Source organism: Acinonyx jubatus, chromosome A1 (genome assembly GCF_027475565.1).
Source record: "Acinonyx jubatus isolate Ajub_Pintada_27869175 chromosome A1, VMU_Ajub_asm_v1.0, whole genome shotgun sequence".
Taxonomy (NCBI): Eukaryota; Metazoa; Chordata; class Mammalia; order Carnivora; family Felidae; genus Acinonyx; species Acinonyx jubatus.
In genome coordinates this window covers 112758206-112778811 of record NC_069380.1, presented here as the reverse complement: position 1 = coordinate 112778811, position 20606 = coordinate 112758206, and the positions used below count along the sequence as shown (strand labels likewise).

Sequence of the window (20606 nt, the reverse complement as noted above, 5' to 3'; positions counted from 1 at the left end):
AGGGCCTGCTGTGGGTGTGGCCCTATGCTGGGCAGGCTAAGCCATGTAAAGAGTCCTTGGACCCACGTTCCTTGTCCACCAGGTATGTTGCATCTAGTAGGAGAGGAGTGGGTTGTTAGATAGGTACTATGAAAACATAATCAAATCTATATGCCAGTTCAGTTATAGGACAGAAATACTTGAGGAATTTAGGAAGACAGAGATCACTTAGGACTGAAGTATACAGAGGACTTCATAGAAGAGGCAACCTTAATTGGTCCTGAAAGAACAGGTATTTAGATTATGATAGAAGAAAAGGAAGGCAGAATCTGTCTATAGTGAATAATTTCATCTGCTCAGTAGAAAACAGGTTCTCAGTAAATATTTGAGGAAGAGATAGGGCTGGATTTAGATTCAGTCCAGGTCAAGGAGGACCTTGAATACTAAGCAAGGTACCATGACTTTATCCTATAGTTTGGTAATGTTTCAGGTTTTTAGCTCTATAGTTCTTTGAAAGGAAATTCTACATGGACACACAATACACAGAATAAATGGAAGCAGGTGGCTCTTGACTGAGCCTCTAGCCTACAGCCCTCATGACCCCTGAAGAAATCTGTGGGCAGTGAGAATCTGAAAGATGTGATCAGAATGACCTTTTAGGGATTAATGTTGCAATAGTGTGCAGGAAGTGCTTGGAGGGAGGGCATCCAGAATGGGGGATAGCCACTGTAGTAGGAGACACGGGAGAGGCCACTGCCACAGGCTAGCCCAAGGGAAAAGAGAATGGGAGAACCCAGGAAGGAAGGGACAGCTATGTTCATCCTTCTTAAGGTTATGAGTCTTGACTGTCTCATATGTATGACTTTTTTTTTTTTCAAGTTTATTTCTTTTGAGAGAGAGTGAGGGAGAGGTGGGGGGAGGGGGTAGAGAAAGGGAGAGACAGAATCTTAAGCAGGCTCCACGCTGTTGGGAAGGAGCCTGAAGTGGGGTTTGAATTCACAAACCATGAGATCATGACCTGAACTAAGATCAAGAGTCAGAGATTTAACCAAGTGAACCACTCAGGCGCCCCTCATATGTATGACTTCTTAAATGGCACCAGTGAGAATGTGAATTAAGTCTGAGCCATCTTGCAATACTCTCTTTTTATGGGCTATTTATTGAAGGGGTTGTTGGCCTTTCAACAGCAGCAACATGGAATTACTCACTTCCCTGTGTTCACCATGGCAGCAGTGGTGGTTCATGGAGGTATGTTTACTACTAACAGGACAGTGTGTAAGATTTAATTAAATTTTAAGCCAGATTTGTAGTGACTTGTCTTATTTGACAAAGTTGACTTGTCTTGTTCTGCTGCAGCTTAAGTGGAAAATGGCTTTGATGACTATTTCTGTCTAATTCTATAGGAAACAGCAAGGATTCTGCCTGGCCAGTACTTTCTCACCATGTCTACTGTTGTTGATATATTTAAATCTTAGATATGGCTCAACTTGAATGTTATTGAAACTCTGAGCATCTCAGCACACATGAATGCTCCTTTGTTAAGTAGCCAGAGGTTGAGGTCTGGTGGAAGGGGCATATATAAATTAATATCAACTTTGGTGGGAATTTGGTAGGCTTTATGCCTCTTGCCATATCATGAAACCTGGAAGTCTCACTTACCTCATTTGGACTGGCTGGAAGTTCTTGAAACCTGGTATGGTTTTAATAGAGACTGAAACTTTTTTAAAATATAATTTATTGTCAAATTGGTTTCCATACAGCACCCAGTGCTCATCCCAACAAGTGCACTCCTCAATGCCCATCACCCACTTTCCCCTCTCCCCCACCCCCCTTCAACCCTCAGTTTGTTCTCAGTATTTAAGAGTCAATAGAGGCTTATACAGAGAAAGACAGATACCATATGTTTTCACTCTTCTGTGGATCCTGAGAAACTTAACAGAAACCCATGGGGGAGGGGAAGGAAAAAAAAAAAAGAGGTTAGAGTGGGAGAGAGCCAAAGCATAAGAAACTCTTAAAAACTGAGAACAAACTGAGGGTTGATGGGGGGTGGGAGGGAGGGGAGGGTGGGTGATGGGTATTGAGGAGGGCACCTTTTGGGATGAGCACTGGGTGTTGTATGGAAATCAATTTGACAATAAACTTCATATATTGAAAAAAAAAAGAGTCAATAGAGGCTGAAACTTAAGGGATGGTCAAGTTTGGAGCCATTCTTTGCTCTTGGAGAAATCAAACAGTTTGTGCTTAGAGTAAGGGCATTTGCTAATAAAAACTTCAGGAGAAAACATTTTGTGATTGAATCTGCCTAGAGAAACGTGCATGTGTGTGCGTGTGTGCGTGTGTGCGTGTGTGTGTGTGTGTGTGTGTGTGTGTGTGTAATTTTGGCTGGGTCTGGGTAGAGTGAAAAGTATGATCTTATAGACATTGAACATGGACATGAGAGTGGGAATATACCTCTGTATGGTCTGTGTTTCACAGGTGGAGAGGGGGATCCACCAGCTGTGTCTAGCATAAAGAACTGAGCACATTGGGGCCTTTAGAGAGTGGGAGTGGGCTGTGTATGGGGACTAACTAAGACTTGGTATGGATGGAGGGAGAAAGATTTGGGGGAGGGAATGGGGGTATTTAGTATCCCTGCCTGAGCCATGTGGCCCTAGGTTGAGACGTGTGTTTGCACGCATGTATATATGTATATTCTATCCTGCTGGAGGGTGTAGACTCTGGTGAAAATAGCTTGGGTTGATTCAAGTCAGGGACACCTGAACTCAGCTTCCATCTTTGTAACTTATTATCTCTGTGATCTTGTACAAGATTCTTAACTTCGCTGAGCACTCACCTTCTCTCTTTCCTCACTTTCCTGTTCCTTGGAAGGTCACTGAGTTGCCACGAAGCTTGTACCTTCCAGAAAGCAGAGATCTAGACTCTACTGCAGAGTTCCCATGTCATCACAGAGCTGCAGAGCAGGGGAAGAAAGAGACCTTAGGATCTGTCTGATGTCAAGCCTTGCCCCTGTATCAAGGGTGGGAAGGGCTCCAGATATAGTGGGAAGACCAGATGTCCTTTCCCTAACCAGCCCGGTGGGCATCACCAAGTCACTTCTTCTTTCAGGGAGGCTTTGGTATGAATTGCATTTTGTTGAGCTTTAATCCTTTGAATAGGTAATCTATGTTTGAGACCTTTTGGTAAACACAACATTGTATTAACAGGACTGATTCGTTGGACCATTTTGACACACTAGAAAGTGCAAAAGCAACACAACAAGGAAGAGCAAGCCTTCCTGTCCCTTAGTCACACTGGAGATTATTGTCACTGCTTCCAAAATGGCTGTGTTTATTCTACATCTCCATATATGTGAAATGGAACTGAATCTGTCTGTCCACTGGGCTTTTAGGAGCTCTAATCTTATTATTTCCCTGTCAGAACCCTTCAGTGGTTCTCTGGTCAATACCATATTATATATTTTTTCCCTTGGCTTTTAAGGCTCTTTATAGTTTGAAGATAGCATTTATGGTGAATATTTATGCAGTCTTTTTTACAGTTTCTAGATTTATCCCAGAAATGCAGATATGGTTTAATTTTAGAAAATATATTAGTATCATTTACCACATTAAAAGGTTAAAGGGAAAAATCCATATGATCACTTCATTAGATTCACAAAAATATTTGATAAATTCAGTATAGTTTTATGATTAAAAAGCAATAAAATGCAAGGGAATTTTCTCAATTTGATTAAGGTTATCTATAAAAATTTTACAACAAACATGCACAATGGAGAAACATTAAAAACATCATCTTTAAGGGGCGCCTGGGTGGCTCAGTCGGTTAAGCGGCCGACTTCGGCTCAGGTCATGATCTCACGGTCTGTGAGTTCGAGCCCCGCGTCGAGCTCTGTGCTGACAGCTCAGAGCCTGGAGCCTGTTTCATATTCTGTGTCTCCCTCTCTCTCTGACCCTCCCCCGTTCATGCTCTGTCTCTCTCTGTCTCAAAAATAAATAAACGTTAAAAAAAAAATAAAAAAAAAACATCATCTTTAAAATCAGAAAGACAACAAGAATATTTGTTAGCACACTTTCTATTCAACATTGTGTGGCTATCCTAGCCAGTGCAAAATTTCTTTCAAAAAAAAAAAAATTAGACACCTAAGAATTGGAAAGGAGAGGGAGAAAAAACCCTCTGGCATTATATGCAGGTTAATTTGACTGTTTACATAGAACACTTTATCGACTCTTCAAATATAGAAATAATAGGAACATTTGGTAAGGTGGCTGTTTAGTAATTTGCAAAAATCAATTGCATTTTATAAACCATAGCAATCAGAAAATAAAATTCATAAAAGACACCATTGCTATTGTAAAAGAGCAACAAAAGCCCTGAAGTACTTAATAAATTTAATCAAATGTATAAAGTCTTCATTAAGAAAAATATAAAAGTTTGACATTAAAGACGATTAAATAAGTGGAGAGAGATATTCCATGTTCATGGATCAGAAAACATAATATCAAAAAGATATCAGTTCTATACTAATTGATCTATAAATCATTACAGTTGCTATCAAAATCTCATAATATGTCATGGAACTTAATAAGCTGATACTAAAATTTGTATGAAAGAATAAAGAAAGTAGAATAGTCAAGACACATTTGAAGCATAATAATTGGATTGAAGACTTACCCTGTCAGATATCAAGCTTTATAATGAAGTTACAAAAATAATGTGGTACTGGCATAGGGACAGGTAAACCAACCAATGGAATAGCTTAGAGAGTCCAGGAATAGATCCCTATATTTGGAACTTTGACATGACTTAAGGTGGCATGACAGGTAAATGGGAAAAATAAGTATTCAGTAAATGGAACATATGGAAAAAATTAAATTCCTATTTCACACCAGGACATAAAAATCAACATCAGATCAAATAAGGGCCATTAATCAAAAGCAAAAATGTAGGGCACCTGGGTGGGTTAAGGATCAGACTCTTGATTTCTACTCACGTCATGATCTCACTGTTCATGAGATCGAGCCCCATGTTGGGCTCTGTGCTGACAGTGAGGAGCCTGCTTGGGATCCTCTGTCTCCCTGTCTCTCTCTGGCCCTCCCCTGCTCACACACTCTGTCTGTCAAATAAATAAACTTAGAAAACAAAAGCAAAAATGTTAAACTTTTAGTAGAAAATAGAAAATAAGATCTTCTGGCTTGGAGTAGGAAAAACATTGACTTTAAAAGAAATAACACTTGTGGGATTTCTCACATGAAGTTTTTCAACTTTATGGGATGCTCTTTCATGTTGATCTTATCTTCAGTTTTGAGATTTTCTTTTCCTCCTTAAACACATAATTCTATAGTCGGTTGAGCGTCCGACTTCAGCTCAGGTCATGATCTCGCGGTCCGTGAGTTCCAGCTCCGCGTCGGACTCTCTGCTGACAGCTCAGAGCCTGGAGCCTGTTTCATATTCTGTGTCTCCCTCTCTCTCTGACCCGCCCCCATTCATGCTCTGTCTCTCTCTGTCTCAAAAATAAATAAACGTTAAAACAACAACATATAATTCTAATCATCTGCCTTTGTGTATCTCTTGATATTTATATTCCTGTGCCTGATCAATTAACTTCTTTGCCCCCAGAATCCAAATAGTCCCAAAGTTCAGATGACTGTGGCTTATATTTGCATGCTGAACTGAAGGTGGGGAAGGAAGGCCAAAAGAGGAGTCTGTGATGGTCAGACAAACTGTAGGTCTTGCATGGTGGTTGTGATTGATTGTTCCAGTAGTTACAAATCTCACTGTAAGATCTGTAGAGACTGTCAGGTCTCTGGAACATTCTCTTAACCACAGAAGTCCCTTTCTCAAGCCAGTTTGCAAGTCTAGGTGGTGGCGTGGAAGGAGGCACGCCAGGCAAAGGCAAAGCAAACTGTCTTTAAACTAGAGTTGGAGAGTTGGAGTGAACTGTGAGTCTCCAAATCTACACAAATGGAGAAGGTCCTGTTTTCTTATCAGAACAGAGGTAACTCCAAGGTCCTGGACTTGACCTTGGAGCTGAAAAGTTTCATTAGGTTGGGAAAAGAAGTCCATTTTTGTGTCTTCTTTAAAAAAAATTTTTTTTAGTGTTTATTTATTTTGAGAGAGAGAGAGAGATATTGTAAGTGGGGGAGGGGCAGAGAGAGATGGAGACGAAGAATCTGGAGCAGGCTCTAGGCTCTGAACTGTCAGCACAGAGCCCCAAGCAGAGCTTGAACCCAGGAGCTGGAAGATCATGACCTGGGCCGAAGTCAGATGTTTAACTGACTGACCATTGACCATTCTTTCGATAATTTTTTTTCCTCCCCACATAAAGCTGAGACATATTGCTTAGGAGTTGTTGGGCATCTACTTGGCATCCATAGGGATATGAGTGTTTGTCTTCTGTATAGAGGACTTTGAGGTTGTAAATGACTTGGAAGTCACCACTTGCTCACTTAGCCCACATGGATAGCTCTTCTTTTCATAATAATGACAGTCCCTTGTCTTACCCTGGGATTATGTTTTCCCAAAAGCTTTCATTCCTGTTATATTGTTTTCCATACCACAGGCAATGTGATCTTTGTTAAGGACACACGTGTTCACCTGTTCCTGTCTACTTCTCTCTCCCTTTAATGGCTTCTCATTGTCTCAGAGTAAAATCCAAGCTCCATGGCTTTGCTAATATGACACTTACAGGACTGCTCAGTCTTCTAGGCTTTGCTCTTGAGACTCTCTTCTAGTTTTACTGAACTCACTTGACTCTTGTACTCCAGGTCTTTGTATATGTACTCTTTCCTCTGCTGGGATATTCTCCATTTTCCTTTTTACTTTGCTTGCTTTTGCTCTTTCTTGGGATTTCTGCTCTCCCTCAGCTTCTGGAAAGTTTCCCCTCATACTGCCAGCCCCGGAGTAGTTGCCCATCCTCTGCACTTATGTCCAGTCGTGATACATAGGATATGATGTTTAGGTTTTTACTTGGTTTTCTCCTCCACCGAACTGTAAGCTTTGTGAGAGCAATGTCTGTGCCTTGTTTGTTGTGTTTCCCTTAATTTTTTTTAACATTTATTTTAGAGAGAGAGAGAGAGGGAGAGAGCAGAGCGCAAGTGGGGAAGAGGCAGAGAGAGAGGGAGACACAGAAACGGAAGCAGGCTCCAGACTCTGAGCTGTCAGTACAGAGCCTGATGCGGGGCTTGAACTCACAAACCACGAGATCATGACCTGAGCCGAAGTCGGATGCTTAACCGTCTGAGTCACCCAGGTGCCCCTCCCTTAAACTTAAATACAGTGCCTGACACCTTTTGGGATAAGCACTGGGTGTTGTATGGAAACCAATTTGACAATAAATTTCATATATTAAAAAAAAATAAAAAATAAAAAAAATAATAAATACAGTGCCTGGTACACGGTAACCTCCATTAAATTTTTGTTGAGTGAACAAATTTCCCTACGAAGTGAGTGGTCACTTTGTCTCCCTCCGTCTCCTCCACCCCTTTAGGGCATGGGGGATGGAGGATAAGGATATCCCACAAAGTCGCACACGTGATGGTACTAGCTGAGCTAGGACCCAGCTTCCACCAGAGGAATGTAGTTTGCACTGGAAGATCCTGCAGAAATGGCTGACCCAACGCATTTTCTTTTCCTGCTGGGTCTGTGACAAAGAGAACAAGCTGACAAAGATGCTTCTGGTGGGTGGGCAAATGCACGGAGTTGTAGCAGCTGGGTGACTGGGTTTACCAACATGTGATCCTCTCTTTCCCCTCCCACTCTCTTCCTGTTCACAGCATCAAGCCGAGTTCTCAGCCCCCGGTTCAGGCTGGGGATGATGAGAAGAACCAGAGGATCATCACTGTCAACTCTGCCCACATGGGGAAGGCGTTCAAGGTGATGAATGAACTGCGGAGGTACTTTTCCTATTTTGCCTGTGCCCTTTTGGGAAGAGCTTGTTGAGTGAGCGTCATCAGAGACTGAGAACTGAAGTCGGAACACCACCACCTAGTGAATTCTGACTCTTCCCCACCTACTCTCAGTCACTTGGCTTCCCCTTTAAACTCCAGTCAAGACAGATTGGCTTTCAGAAAGTACTCTATCTCCTTTGCATTTATTTAACACTTTTCATTGTACTCCTTAATCACAGAGGAATAATTTTTTATGGCTATAGCAGTTCTGTTCATAAACTTGGTTTCCAACCAAACCAGCTGCCTAATGACTAATAATAGACTGATTGCAATACCTACACATAGTTGCAGAATAAAGATTGTGGGTGCTACACATTTTCTGTTGGCCTCCCTCCCTCATTCCTTGGTCTGAACTTAGCTTGTTAAGACAGCTATGTAAGTGGAAAAATATCTAGCTTCTTCAATGTAGTTTAACTGTGTAAAGGAAGGAATGAAATGCAAATGTGCTCATCCTTTGTAGGCTGGCTAATGGTGAGTGTGTGCAGGCTATTTATAAAGCTGATATGTGCATTTGGTGAGTTTGCTGCAAAACAGATTTGGGACGCTGAGCATGTTTTTCTCTACAAAGGCTGTACACCCAGTCTCCTCCCTACCAGAGAACTCAGAAGGTTCCTTTGCCCACAGCATTATTTACAGCATAGTTAGCCCTATTGTGAGCTATAATTGCTAATCTCCTCTTTTCTCTGTTGTTTGTGAGCTCCCTGAGGGCAAGGACAACTTCTGAATCGTTTTGATCTCTAGCACCTAGTACTTCATGGGCTCTTCAAGGCATTTACCAAAGATGCCCAGAGGCACTGACTAGGCTCTGGGATGGGTAGCTTAAAAAATGTAAATAGTTAAATGAAAATGATCTTCCTATAATACAAAATAGGTGTTATGAACGAGGAATGCATCAGGCGCCTGTCAGTTGTTAGAAGTGCAATAATTATTTGTTTCTGAAAGGGTACTATGAAAGCAAGTATGTCATACGCCACCTTTGGAGAACACTTGTTTTTGGAGAACACTTTATAAAGGGATGATGCTTGAGCTAAATTTTTAAAGACAAGTAAGAGTTAAAGAAATGAAAAGTGGTGGGATTAGGGGGAAGCCTTCCAGGCAGAGACAATGGCATAAGTAAAAAGCACATATAGCTAACGATGTGTTTGTTGAGTAGGGGCTTGAACTACTTTTATTTATTTATTTTTTAAAAAGTTTATTTATTTATTTTGAGAGAGAGAGAGAGAGAGAGAGAGAGAGCGCGAGAGAGCACAAGAGCATGGGAGGGGCAGAGAGGGAGGGAGAGAGAGAATCCCAAGCAGGCACTGTGCTGTCAGTGCAGAGCCCGACATGAAGCCTGTTCCCATGAACAGTGAGATCATGACCTGAACCAAAATCAAGAGTCAGACACCTAACGGACTGAGCCACCCAGACACTCCAGGGGTTGAACTACCTTTTTCTTTCTTTCTTTTTTTTTAAAATATACTTTATTGTCAAATTGGCTTCCATACAACACCCAGTGCTCATCCCAACAACTGCCTTCCTCAGTGCCCATCACCCACTTTCCCCTCTTCCCCACCCCCCATTAACCCTAGGTTTGTTTTCTGTATTTAAGAGTGTCTTATGGTTTGCCTCCCTCCCTCCCTGTTTGTAACTTTTTTTTCCCTCCCCCTTCTCCATGGTCTTCTGTTAAGTTTCTCAAGATCCACATAGGAGTGAAAACACATGGTATCTTTCTTTCTCTGACTTATTGCACTTAGCATAATACCCTCCAGTTCCATCCACGTTGCTGCTAATGGCCAGATTTCATTCTCATTGCCAAGCAGTATTCCATTGTATATATAAACCATATCTTTATCCTCATCAGTTGATGGACATTTAGGCTCTTTCCATAATTTGGCTATTGTTGAAAGTGCTGCTATAAACATTGGGGTACATGTGCCCCTATGCATCAGCACTCCTGTATCCCATGAGTAAATTCCTGGCAGTGCTATTGCTGGGTCATAGGGTAGTTCTATTTTTAATTTTTTGAGGAACCAGAGAAGCTGCATCAGTTTGCATTCCCACCAACAGTGCAAGAGGGTTCCCATTTCTCCACATCCTTGCCAGCATCTATAGTCTCCTGATTTATTCATTTTAGCCACTCTGACCGGCATGAGGTAGTATCTCAGTGTGGCTTTGATTTGTATTTCTCCAGGAGTTGAACTACTTAAAAAAAAAATTCTGTCTGGTTCTGTATTTGTTTCCTCATTTCCTTTTTCTGTAGGGCCCAGTCTTTGGTGTTAAAAACCAAGTTAAATTAAATTTGTCTTATGCACTATTGCTCAATATTTATTATGCCTCCTGCCAGATTTCCTGGAAGCTCTACCCATAGTTGTTTTAGGCAGTGGTCAGTGTTCATGCCTATGGGTCCAGTTTTCTTGTTCCTGAGGAATTTGTGTTGTTTTCCGTAGATACTAGGTAGATAGTAGTGACATTGCTCATTTAGTTCTCTTCAGTATGGCTTGTGTCTTCTGTCTGATTTAAGACTCCAGGCCTCCAAGTAAACAACCTAACTTTACATTTCAAGGAATTAGAAAAAGAAAAACAAACTAAGCGAAGTTATCAGAAGGAACAAAATAAATATTAAAGATTAGAGCAGAGATAAATGAAATGAGACTAAAAAGACAACAGGAGAAAATCATTGAAAGTGATAATTGGCTTTTTGAAAAGGTAAACATAACTTTAGCTAGACTAACCAAGGAAAAAAAAGAGAGAAGACTCAAAATTATAAGTGAAAGAGGAGGCATTACAACTTGATACCATGGAAATACAAAAGATTTTAAGAGGCTACTATGAACAATTGTATGCCAACAAATTGGATAATCTAGAAGAAATGGACAAAATCCTTGAAAAGTACAACTTACCAAGACTGAATCATTAAGAAATAGAAAATCTGAACAGACCAGTAATGATTAAGGAGATTGAATCAGTAATCAGAAATCTCCCAATAAAAAAAGGCCTATGACCAGATGGCTTCACTGGTGAATTCTACCAAATATTCAAAGAAGAATTAATGCCAGTCCTTCTCAATTCTTCCAAAACATTGATGAGAAGGGATCACTCACAAACTCATTTTAACAAGGCCAGCAATTACCTTGATATCAAAGCCAGATAAGGGCACTACAAAATAAGAAAACTGCAGGCCAGTATTCCTCGTGAATATTGATGTAAAAATTCTCAACAAAATACTAGCAAACTGAATTCAACGGTACATTAAAAAGTGGGGCGCCTGGGTGGCGCAGTCGGTTAAGCGTCCGACTTCAGCCAGGTCACGATCTCGCGGTCCCTGAGTTCGAGCCCCGCGTCAGGCTCTGGGCTGATGGCTCAGAGCCTGGAGCCTGTTTCCGATTCTGTATCTCCCTCTCTCTCTGCCCCTCCCCCGTTCATGCTCTGTCTCTCTCTGTCCCAAAAATAAATAAACGTTGAAAAAAAAATTTAAAAAGATCATACACATTAATAGACTGAAGGATAAAAATCATATGATCCTCTTAATAGATGCAGAAAGTGACAAAATCCAACATCCTTTTATGATGAAAACTCCCAACAAATTGGATATAGAAGGAACATACCTCATCATAATAAAGGCCGTATATGACACATCTACAGCTGCTATCACATTCCATGATAAAAGGTTGAAAGCTTTTCTTCTGAGGTCAGAAACAAGACAAGGGTACTTACTCTCACCATTCCTGTTGAACAAAAACTGGAAGTCCTAGACAGAGCAGTTAGTCAAAGTGGTGGGCATCCATATAAGAAAGGAAGAAGTAAAATAGTCTCTGCAGATAACAAGATCCTTTTTATAGAAAAACCTAAAGATGCCCCCCAAAAACTTTAGAACTGATAAACAAATTTGGTAAAGTCGCAGGATACAAAATCAACTTCTTAAAATCAGTTGCATTTCTATATGGTAACAGTGAACTATCTGAAAAAGAAAGAAAACAGTTCCATTTCCAATAGTGTCAAAAACAGTAAAATATTTAAAAATTTATCCAAGGAAGTGAAGGATCTGTATGCTGAAAACTATTATATGTTATTGAAAGAGATTGAAGAAGACAAAAATAAATGGATAGATACCTGTTTTATGTATTGGAGGAATTAATATTGCTGGTGTCCATAATACCCAAAGCCATCTATACATTCAATGCAACCTGTATCAAAATTCCAGTGCCATTTTTTGCAGAAATAGAAAAAAATTCTACAGTTTGTAAGGAGCCAAAAACAACCCTGAATAGCCAAAGCAGTCTTGTAAAAGAAGAACAAAGCTGGAGATACACAGTTTCTGATTTCAAACGATATCACAAACACAGACCATGAACAGAATTGAGAGCCCAGAAATAAACCCACATAGATGTCAACTAATATTTGACAAAGAAGCTAAGAATACTTCGTGGAGAAGTAGCCTCCTCAGTAAATGGTGTTAAGAAAACCGGACAGCCACATGAAAAATAATATAATTGGACCTGAATCTTAATCCTCCTCACGGAAGTTAACTTGAAGTGGTTTGAAAGACTTGAAAGTAAGACCTAAAACCATACCACTTCTAGGAGAAAACAGGAAAATCCCATTTTACACATAAAGACATTATTGAGAGGATACCATTTTTAAAGGTCACAGAATCCACAGAAATAATATTTTCCCAGATCTTTGGGCATCCCTTAGCTCAGTTAATTTGACACATAAGATTAACCATTACAATCTTGTTCTTCCATTTTTTCTTTTCTTTTCTTTTTTTTTCAAATGGAGCACAATCTGTATATGTTTTGTCAGGAAATTTTTAGTGCAGGTTTAGGCATAGATTTCCCTTTTATTTTTCTTTTAATTTAAAAAATTTCCATTTTTCTTTCTCTTTTTCTTTTTTGAAAAGGAACATATTATAGATCATTTAGAAAATAAATATGAGCAAAAAATCATCTATAATTTTAATACCCAGTGGTTACCATTGTTAACACTTGGGAGAATATTTTTCTTAAAAATATATCTTAACCAGATTTTTTTTCTCTTACCACTATATTGAACAAGTTTTCTTTTTCTTTTTTTTTTTAATTTGTTTTTTGATTTTAATTAAACACTCTGTCACACGTGGAGCTCGAACTTATGACCTGGTGATCAAGAGTCAAATGCTCTATGGACTGAGCCAGCCAGGTACCCCTGTATTGAACCAGTTTTTCTGTGTTAGAACTGTTCTACAACATTATTTTAAGTGGATGAATGATTTTCTGTATTTTTGGTTAATTTTTTAAAAACCCAGTTCCTGTTGTTAGATGTTTTAAGTATTCAAATCTCTTATGTAAACAGCACCTGCAGTGGTAATGTTTGGAGCAATATGGCATACTGGTCACAAGCATAGACCATGGAGGCAGGCAACCTGGTTTCAAATCTTGGCTCCAGTAGTACAGTTCTGTGACCCTGTACAAGTTAATTAATGTTCCTGCCCTCACTTTTGTCAAACATAAAATGAGGCTAATAATAGTTCCAGAGTTGCTGGCTTGTTAAGGGGATACTAAGTAAAGTCCTTAGAACAGTGATAGCACATGTATTACTGTTGTTAAACACTTGTGCACATTCACAATTATTTCTATAGAATTAATTCCTTAGAAGTAGAATTACTGATTTCAACAGCATGTAGCATAATAATAATAATAATAATAATAATAATAATAATACCACCTCTTCCTTAGATATTGTTTTGAGGCCCTGGCACATAACGAACATTCTGCAACTCCTAGCTATGATTATGATGATGGTGGTGGTGGTGATGAGGAGCTCAGTTACAGGGATATGGCATTAGGTAAGAGAGTCAAACTTTTGTTCTCAATGAAGCTTGCATTCTAGTGGTGTTTAAAGATCATATCAAATTCTAAGGTATTTAATGGTTTTGAATTTTTTTAATTTCTGGGGCACCTGAGTGGCTCGGTTGAGTGTCCAACTCTTATTATCGGCTTAGGTTGTAGTCTCACAGTCCTGGGATTGAACCCCACATCGGGATCCGTGCTGAACATGGAGTCTGCTTGGGATTCTCTCTCTCCTTCTGTCTCTGCTCCTCCCCAGTCCCCTCTCAAAATAAATAAGTAAACATTAAAAGAAAATTTTTTTTAAATTTCTAAGGTATTAAAGGCATGGCTAATTTTTAAAACTGGAGTGGAATGGGTGAGTGAGGGAGAGAAAGGGAGCCTGAAGAGATGCTTTACTGATCTGGGTGAGTTTAATAGGAACTGGAGGGAGGCGTACTTTGTTTTGATGAAGGCCTGGTAAAGCATCTTGCTTGCCATCCAGGGTCTAAGCTAATGAAATGTTATGTAATATTCCAGGGACCTGGGGTTATTTCTTGCACTGTTTTCACATTTTTCCTCCTTCAATTTTAAGCTATTTTAGTTCACATACACATGTTCTATGCAATTTATGAATCACACAATTCACAAGTTTCCTATTCTTTTTACTTCCATGGTAGAGAATGGGCTGTTGGCATGGTAACTAACTAGCCTTCCTCTTCCTTTTGCCTTTTATCGCTCTGCTCTGAGCCTACCAGCAGCTGCTTCTGGGCAGCAGACTCCTAATGGCTCTTTGGTTCCTGATTTACCATCCGGCCACCAAGTGGGGATATGGTCCCTTTTGAAATAGTACCCCAGATCATTCCTGAAAAGGAGAGATAGTCTCTTCTATCCCGTTTTGACAGTTTTAACCTCCCCTTTCACCATCCCTAAAATTTTTCTACCCTCATCCCCCTTTTTTTTTTTAAAAGATGATCTGCCACTATGCCTTTTGTTAATAGTAATGAATCATCTTAGTACATTGCTGTTTTTCTTTTTTTGGTAACAGCTTTATTAAGATATAATTCATGTGATGGGGTACCTGGGTAGCTCATTTGGTTGAGTGTCCAGCTCTTGATTTTGGCTCAGGTCATAATTTTGCAGTTCATGAGCTTAAGCCCCATGTCAGGCTCCGTGCTGACAGTGTGGAGCCTGCTTCAGATTCTCTCTCTCTCTCTCTCTCTCTCTCTCTCTCTCTCTTTCTCTCACTCTCACTCTTTCTGCCCCTGCCTCGTGCACATTCTCTCTCTCTCAAAATAAATAAATTTTAAAAACTTAAAGATATAATTCATATGCCATATTTAAAGTGTCAATGGCTTATAGTATAGTCACAGAGTTGTGCAACTAACAGCTGATTTTAAAACATTTTCATCATCCCCTCCAAAAAATTCCTGTGTATGTTAGCAATAATCCCATTGTTTTCCCTACCCCTCACCCTTCAGTAATCTACTTTCTGTCTCTATAGATTTGCTTATTTTGGAATTATGTAATAAGCCTTTTGTGACTTCTTTGTCAGCATAATGTTTTCAAGGTTCATCCATGTTGTAGCATGTCTCAGGATTTCATTCCTTTTTATTGCTGAATAATATTGCATTGTGTATATGTACCACATTTGATACCCTTTGGCTGTTATGAATAATGCTGCTATAAACATTCACGTATACATTTTTGTTTGGATGCATGTTTTCATTTCTTTTGGATATATACCTAAGAGTGGGTTGCTAGGTCACATCATAACTACATGTTTAACTTTTGGAGGAACTGCCAGACTGTTTTCCAAAGCACTGCACCATTTGACATTTCTACCAGCAGTGTATGAAGGTTCCAGTTTCTTTATATCCTTGCCAGTGTTTGTTATTATCTGTGTTTTTGATTACAGCCATCCTGGTGTCTGAGGTGATATCTCATTGTGGTTGTGATTTGTATTTCTCCGATCATTAATGATGTTGAGCATCTTTTTATGTGATCATTGACCGTTTCTGTGTCTTACTTGGAGAAATGTCTATTTAGATCCTTTGTCCATTTTAAAATTGGGTTATATGTCTATTATTGAGTTAAAAGTGTTCAAGTTGTTTATATATTCCAGACACAAGTTTCATATCAGATACATGATTTGCAAAGTTTTTCTTTCCTTGTTCGGGTTTTTTTTCACTTTTTTGATATCCTGATGGTGTCTTTGGAAGTGCAAAAGTTGTAAATTTTGATGTCTGATTTGTTTTTTTCTTTTGTTGTTTGTGTTTTGATGTCCTGTATAACAAACCATTGCCTAATCTGAAGTCATGAAGATATACCCCTATGTTTTCTTCTTAGAGTTTTATAGTTTTAGCTCTTATATTTATTTTTTTGATCTATTCCAAGTTAATTTTTGTATATTATGTGAAGTAGGGGGTCCTTTGTTTTTTTCGTACGTGGATATCCAGTTGTCTGAGCACCATTTGTGGAAAGACAATTTTTCCCCTATTTGAATATATTGGCACCCTGGTCAAAACTCAGTTGACTGTTTTGTGTCACAAAAGAAATCATCAACAAAACAAAAACGCACTCTACTGAGTGAGAGAAGATATATGCAAAAGATATATCTGATAAGGGGTTTATATCCAAAAGATATAAAGAACTTCTACAACTTAGCACCAGGAAACAAACAATCTGATTAAAAAGGGGCACATAATCTGAATATATTTTTCCAAAGAAGACATACACATGGCCAGCAGGTACATGAAAAGATGCTCAACCTCACTAATCTTCAGGGAAATGCAATTCACAACCACAATGAGATATCACCTTATACTAGTCAGAATGACTAGTATCAAAAAGACAAGAAATAAGTATTGGCGAGGATGTGGAGAAAAGGAATCCTCGTGCACTGTTAGTGGGAACAGAAATTGGTGTGACCACTGTGGAAAAGAGTGTGGAGGTTTCTCAAAACATTAAAAATAGAAATACCATGGGGACACCTGGGTGGCTGAGTCAGTTAAGTATTGGACTCTTGGTTTCAGCTCAGGTCATGATCTCATGGCTTTGCAGGCTTGAGTCCCACATTGGGCTCTGTGTTTGCATTGCAGAACATGCTTGGGATTCTCTCTCTCTCCATCTCTCTCTGCCCCTCCCTGACTTGTGCCTGTCTCTGTCTTTCTCAAAATAAATAAATAAACTAAAAAAAAAAAATAGAAATACCATGAAACCCAGTAATTCCACTACTGATATTTACCCAAAGAAAATGGAAACACTAATTTGAAAATAAATATGCACCCCTATGTTTATTCTAGCATTATTTACAATAGTCAAGATACAGAAACAACTTAAGTGTCCTTTGATAGATAAATGGATGAAGAAGGTGTGTGTGTGTGTGTGTGTGTGTGTGTGTGTGTGTGTATAAAATATGGAATATTAGTCATAAAAAAAGAGATCTTGCCATTTGTGACAACATGGATGGACCTAGAGGGTATTACGCTAAATGAAATAAATCCGACAGAGAAAGAGAAATACCATATAATTTCTTTTATATGTGGAATCTAAAAAAAAAAATGAATGAACAAACAAAAAAACAGACACAAACTCGTAAATTCAGAGAACAGACTGGTGGTTGCCAGAGTGGAGAGGCGTGGTGGCAAAATAGAAAAGGGCAAAATAGAAATGGGCAAAATAGAGAAAGGGAATTAAGAGGTACAAACTTCCATTTATAAAATAAATAAGTCATGGAGATGGAAGGTATAGCATAGAGAATAAAGTCAATAATATTATAATAGTGTGGTATGGTGCCAGATGGTAGATACACTTATCATGGTGAGCATTGTGTAATGTGTAGAATTGTCAAACCACTATGTTGTAGTCCTGAAGCTAATATAACATTATATGTCAACTATACATCAATAAAAAACATTTTAAAAATAAATGATAAAAAATTTTTAAAAATGAATTGACTGTGAGGGTATATTTCTGGATTCTCAATTCTATTCTATTGATCTATATATCTATGGTTATATTATTACTCTGCTGTCTTTAGCTTTGTAGTAAGTTCTGAAATTGGGAAGCATGAATCCTTCACCTTATTCTTCTTTTTCAAGATTGTTTTGGCCATTCTAGGTCCCTTGCATTTCTGTATGAATTTTAGGTTTAGCTTGTCAGTTTCTGCAAAGAAGCCAGCTGAGAGTTTGATAGAAATTGGGTTGAAAGTGTAGAACAATTTGGGAAGGTATTGCCATCTTTTTTTTTTTTTTAATGTTTATTTTTGAGAGGAGGGGAGGGGAAGAGAGAGGAGGGGACAGGGGATCTGAGGCAGGCCCTGCACTGACAGCAGCGAGCCTCATGCGGAGCTCAAACTAATGAACTGTGAAATCGTGAAATCATGACCTGAGCTGAAGTTGCATGCTCAACTCACTGAGCCACCGAGACGCCCCTGGGGGAGTATTGCCATCTTAAAAATATTAAGTTTTTCAATTCATGAACACTGGAAGTCTTTCCATCTATTCAGGTCTTTCTTGATTTTTTTCAACTGAGTTTTACAGTTTTAGAGGACAGGTTTCATGCTTGTTTTGTTAAATTTATTCTTTAGTGTTTATTTTTGATGCTATTTTAAGTGGAATTTTTCTTAATATCATTTTTTGGTTCATTGCATGTGTATAGAAACACAGTAAATTTTGTATATTGATCTTGTATTCTGCAACATTATTTTTTTATTAGAGAGAGAGAGAGCACAAGCAGGGGAGAGGGGCAGAGGGGCAGAGGGAGAGAGAGAATCTTAAGCAGGCTCTATGCTCAGAGCATAGAGTCAGAGCCTGATGCAAGGCTTGATCCCATGATTCTGGGATCATGACCTGAGTTGAAATCAAGAGTCAGACGCTCAATCAACTGAGCCACCCAGGCACCCTTGCAACCTTCTTAAACTCATTTATTTGTTTTAATATTTTTTTAGTGGATTTCTTATAGGATTTTCTATATACAGGATCATGTCATCTGTGAATATTGTTTTATTTCTTCTTTTCCAATTTGCATGTCTTCCATTTTCATGTTCTATTTCATTTTCATTTTCTATTTCACTTTCTTGCCTACTTGCCCTACCTAGCCTCCCTAATCTTATCTTCCTTATTTGGTATAGTTAGTCATTCCTTACTTTTTGTAGCCCTCTCTTCGCTTGTCTTCTCAGACACCATATGTTTTGGGTTTTCCTCCTATTTCACTAGTTACTTTATTGTTTCTTTAGCTGGCTCTTTCTCTTTCCTCCAACCTCTTAACCATCTCCCACCTTTGAAATTAAGACTTATGAATCCATTTGCCTACTTGATAAACCCCACGTAGAGGTCTGATATGCAGCTCAAATTTAGCCTTAGGAAGGTTAACTTAACTGCTAATCCTAAATGAAATGTTTGGAAAAAAAGAGAAAGAAATATTAATGTTCACGGAATGTTTACTATTAGCACTATTCTTTATCTTGTTCACAACATATCTGAATTCTGATACTCAGGGGACATGAACCCTGGTCAGTTTGATTCCAGAGCCTGAGCTCCTTCCGAATAGCTATCACAAAGTGGATAGCCCTGTTTTTCTCTTGTTGAGATTGTTTTTTGGAGTAGTGTGTGACAGCTCAGGAATAAAGAATCCTATAGGATTTCTAGTAAATGGAATTAGAAATGCTTGTCAGCCATGCAGTGCTTTAGAGCTGCTGCTTCTCTCTTCTATATAGAGTGGATACAAAGAGATGTCTCAGTGTGCAGACAGGCTTTACCATTCCCAGGGAAAGCCTACATTGAGTTTTGGGTGAGTTTCTGGGTCACTTTCCTAGATTTCTCTAGCCTTGAGATACACTTCTCATCAGAACTATTCTCCTGTATTTGCTTAACTGGATTCTCCACCTTTAAACCTCATTCCCTCTTGTCTCTTTTCCTTTGTTCATGAACTATCAGCTCCTCTGGGTTTGTGCAAGATACCCCATTCTGACATTTGCCTTTTCAGCACCTGGCTCAGCATTTGCTCAGCATTTCTGACTCCTCTGTTTTGCTTTCCTTGTTAAAATACTGGTTACAAGAACAACAACAAAATTACACTTTTTTGGTCAGTTCTTTTTAATTGAAGTATAGTTGACAAATGACTTGTACTTTTAAAGAGTAGTGATAACTCCATTTTCTCTTTAAAATAGTTAATGAAAGTGAAATGAAAATGTCCAAGATAAGTCTGTTCATGTTGTGACTACATTTTTACAATCCATTTTGTCCAGATTAAAAACTAGCCTGTTCTCAGGTGGCATCTGCAATCTCATTTGGTCCCCACGATGCATGTCCCGAGGCAGCTAAAAAAGATGAGAAAACTAGTGAGATCCTTTGTCCATGTTCTCATAGCCAGTTAGGGGCAGAGCCAGTTCTCTTCCCAGCTGAGCTGGTTTGTTCTGATAAAATTTGTCTTTAGAGTCTGCTGTCCACTGTAGTGTGAGGTCCCATTCCCAGGTTTTGCCTCTTGGCACTCAGAGGTGTCACCCTTCCCTGATGCCCCCTCACAGGGACTTTATTCCATAGGCTGAAACTTTCCTGATCACCTTTCAGTATTGGGGCTAACTTATCCTCTGATTTTTTGTTCCTAAGTATGAGCCAATCATGGGGCATTATGGCACCAATCCAGAATGAGAACTAGATTCAAGACTCTGCCTTCTGTGGCACCTCTCTGAGCTTCATAGACCAGATGAACTCTAAGGGCATTTACAGCTCCAGTCTTGTCATGCTTTATGATTCTATTTTCTCTGATAAGCAATCCTGCACTAACGTCTGAATAGTTGGCAAAGGTTTAATATGTCACTCCAGGGATGGCAAATAGGTAGCTTATCTCCTATCGATCAATCATGGAAGACTCATTAAAAAAAATTTTTTTTAAA

At 39.1% G+C, this 20606-nt stretch overlaps 1 protein-coding gene across 11 annotated transcripts in view; it reads left to right on the top strand.

Moving 5' to 3' along the window:
• The window catches only part of KLHL3 (kelch like family member 3), a 271473-nt gene that overhangs the window by 167620 nt on the left and 83247 nt on the right, over positions 1-20606 (top strand). For 7 of the 11 annotated variants that reach the window (XM_053221352.1, XM_053221364.1, XM_053221351.1 and 4 more), the window contains one exon: positions 7749-7868. In XM_053221352.1, coding sequence (XP_053077327.1) covers positions 7831-7868 — 38 coding nt within the window. In that variant the 5' untranslated portion in view covers positions 7749-7830. Of the gene's footprint in view, positions 1-7748; positions 7869-19958; positions 20052-20606 lie in introns of those variants that run through there. The other 4 variants (XM_053221349.1, XM_053221343.1, XM_053221371.1 and 1 more) reach the window with 2 other exon arrangements.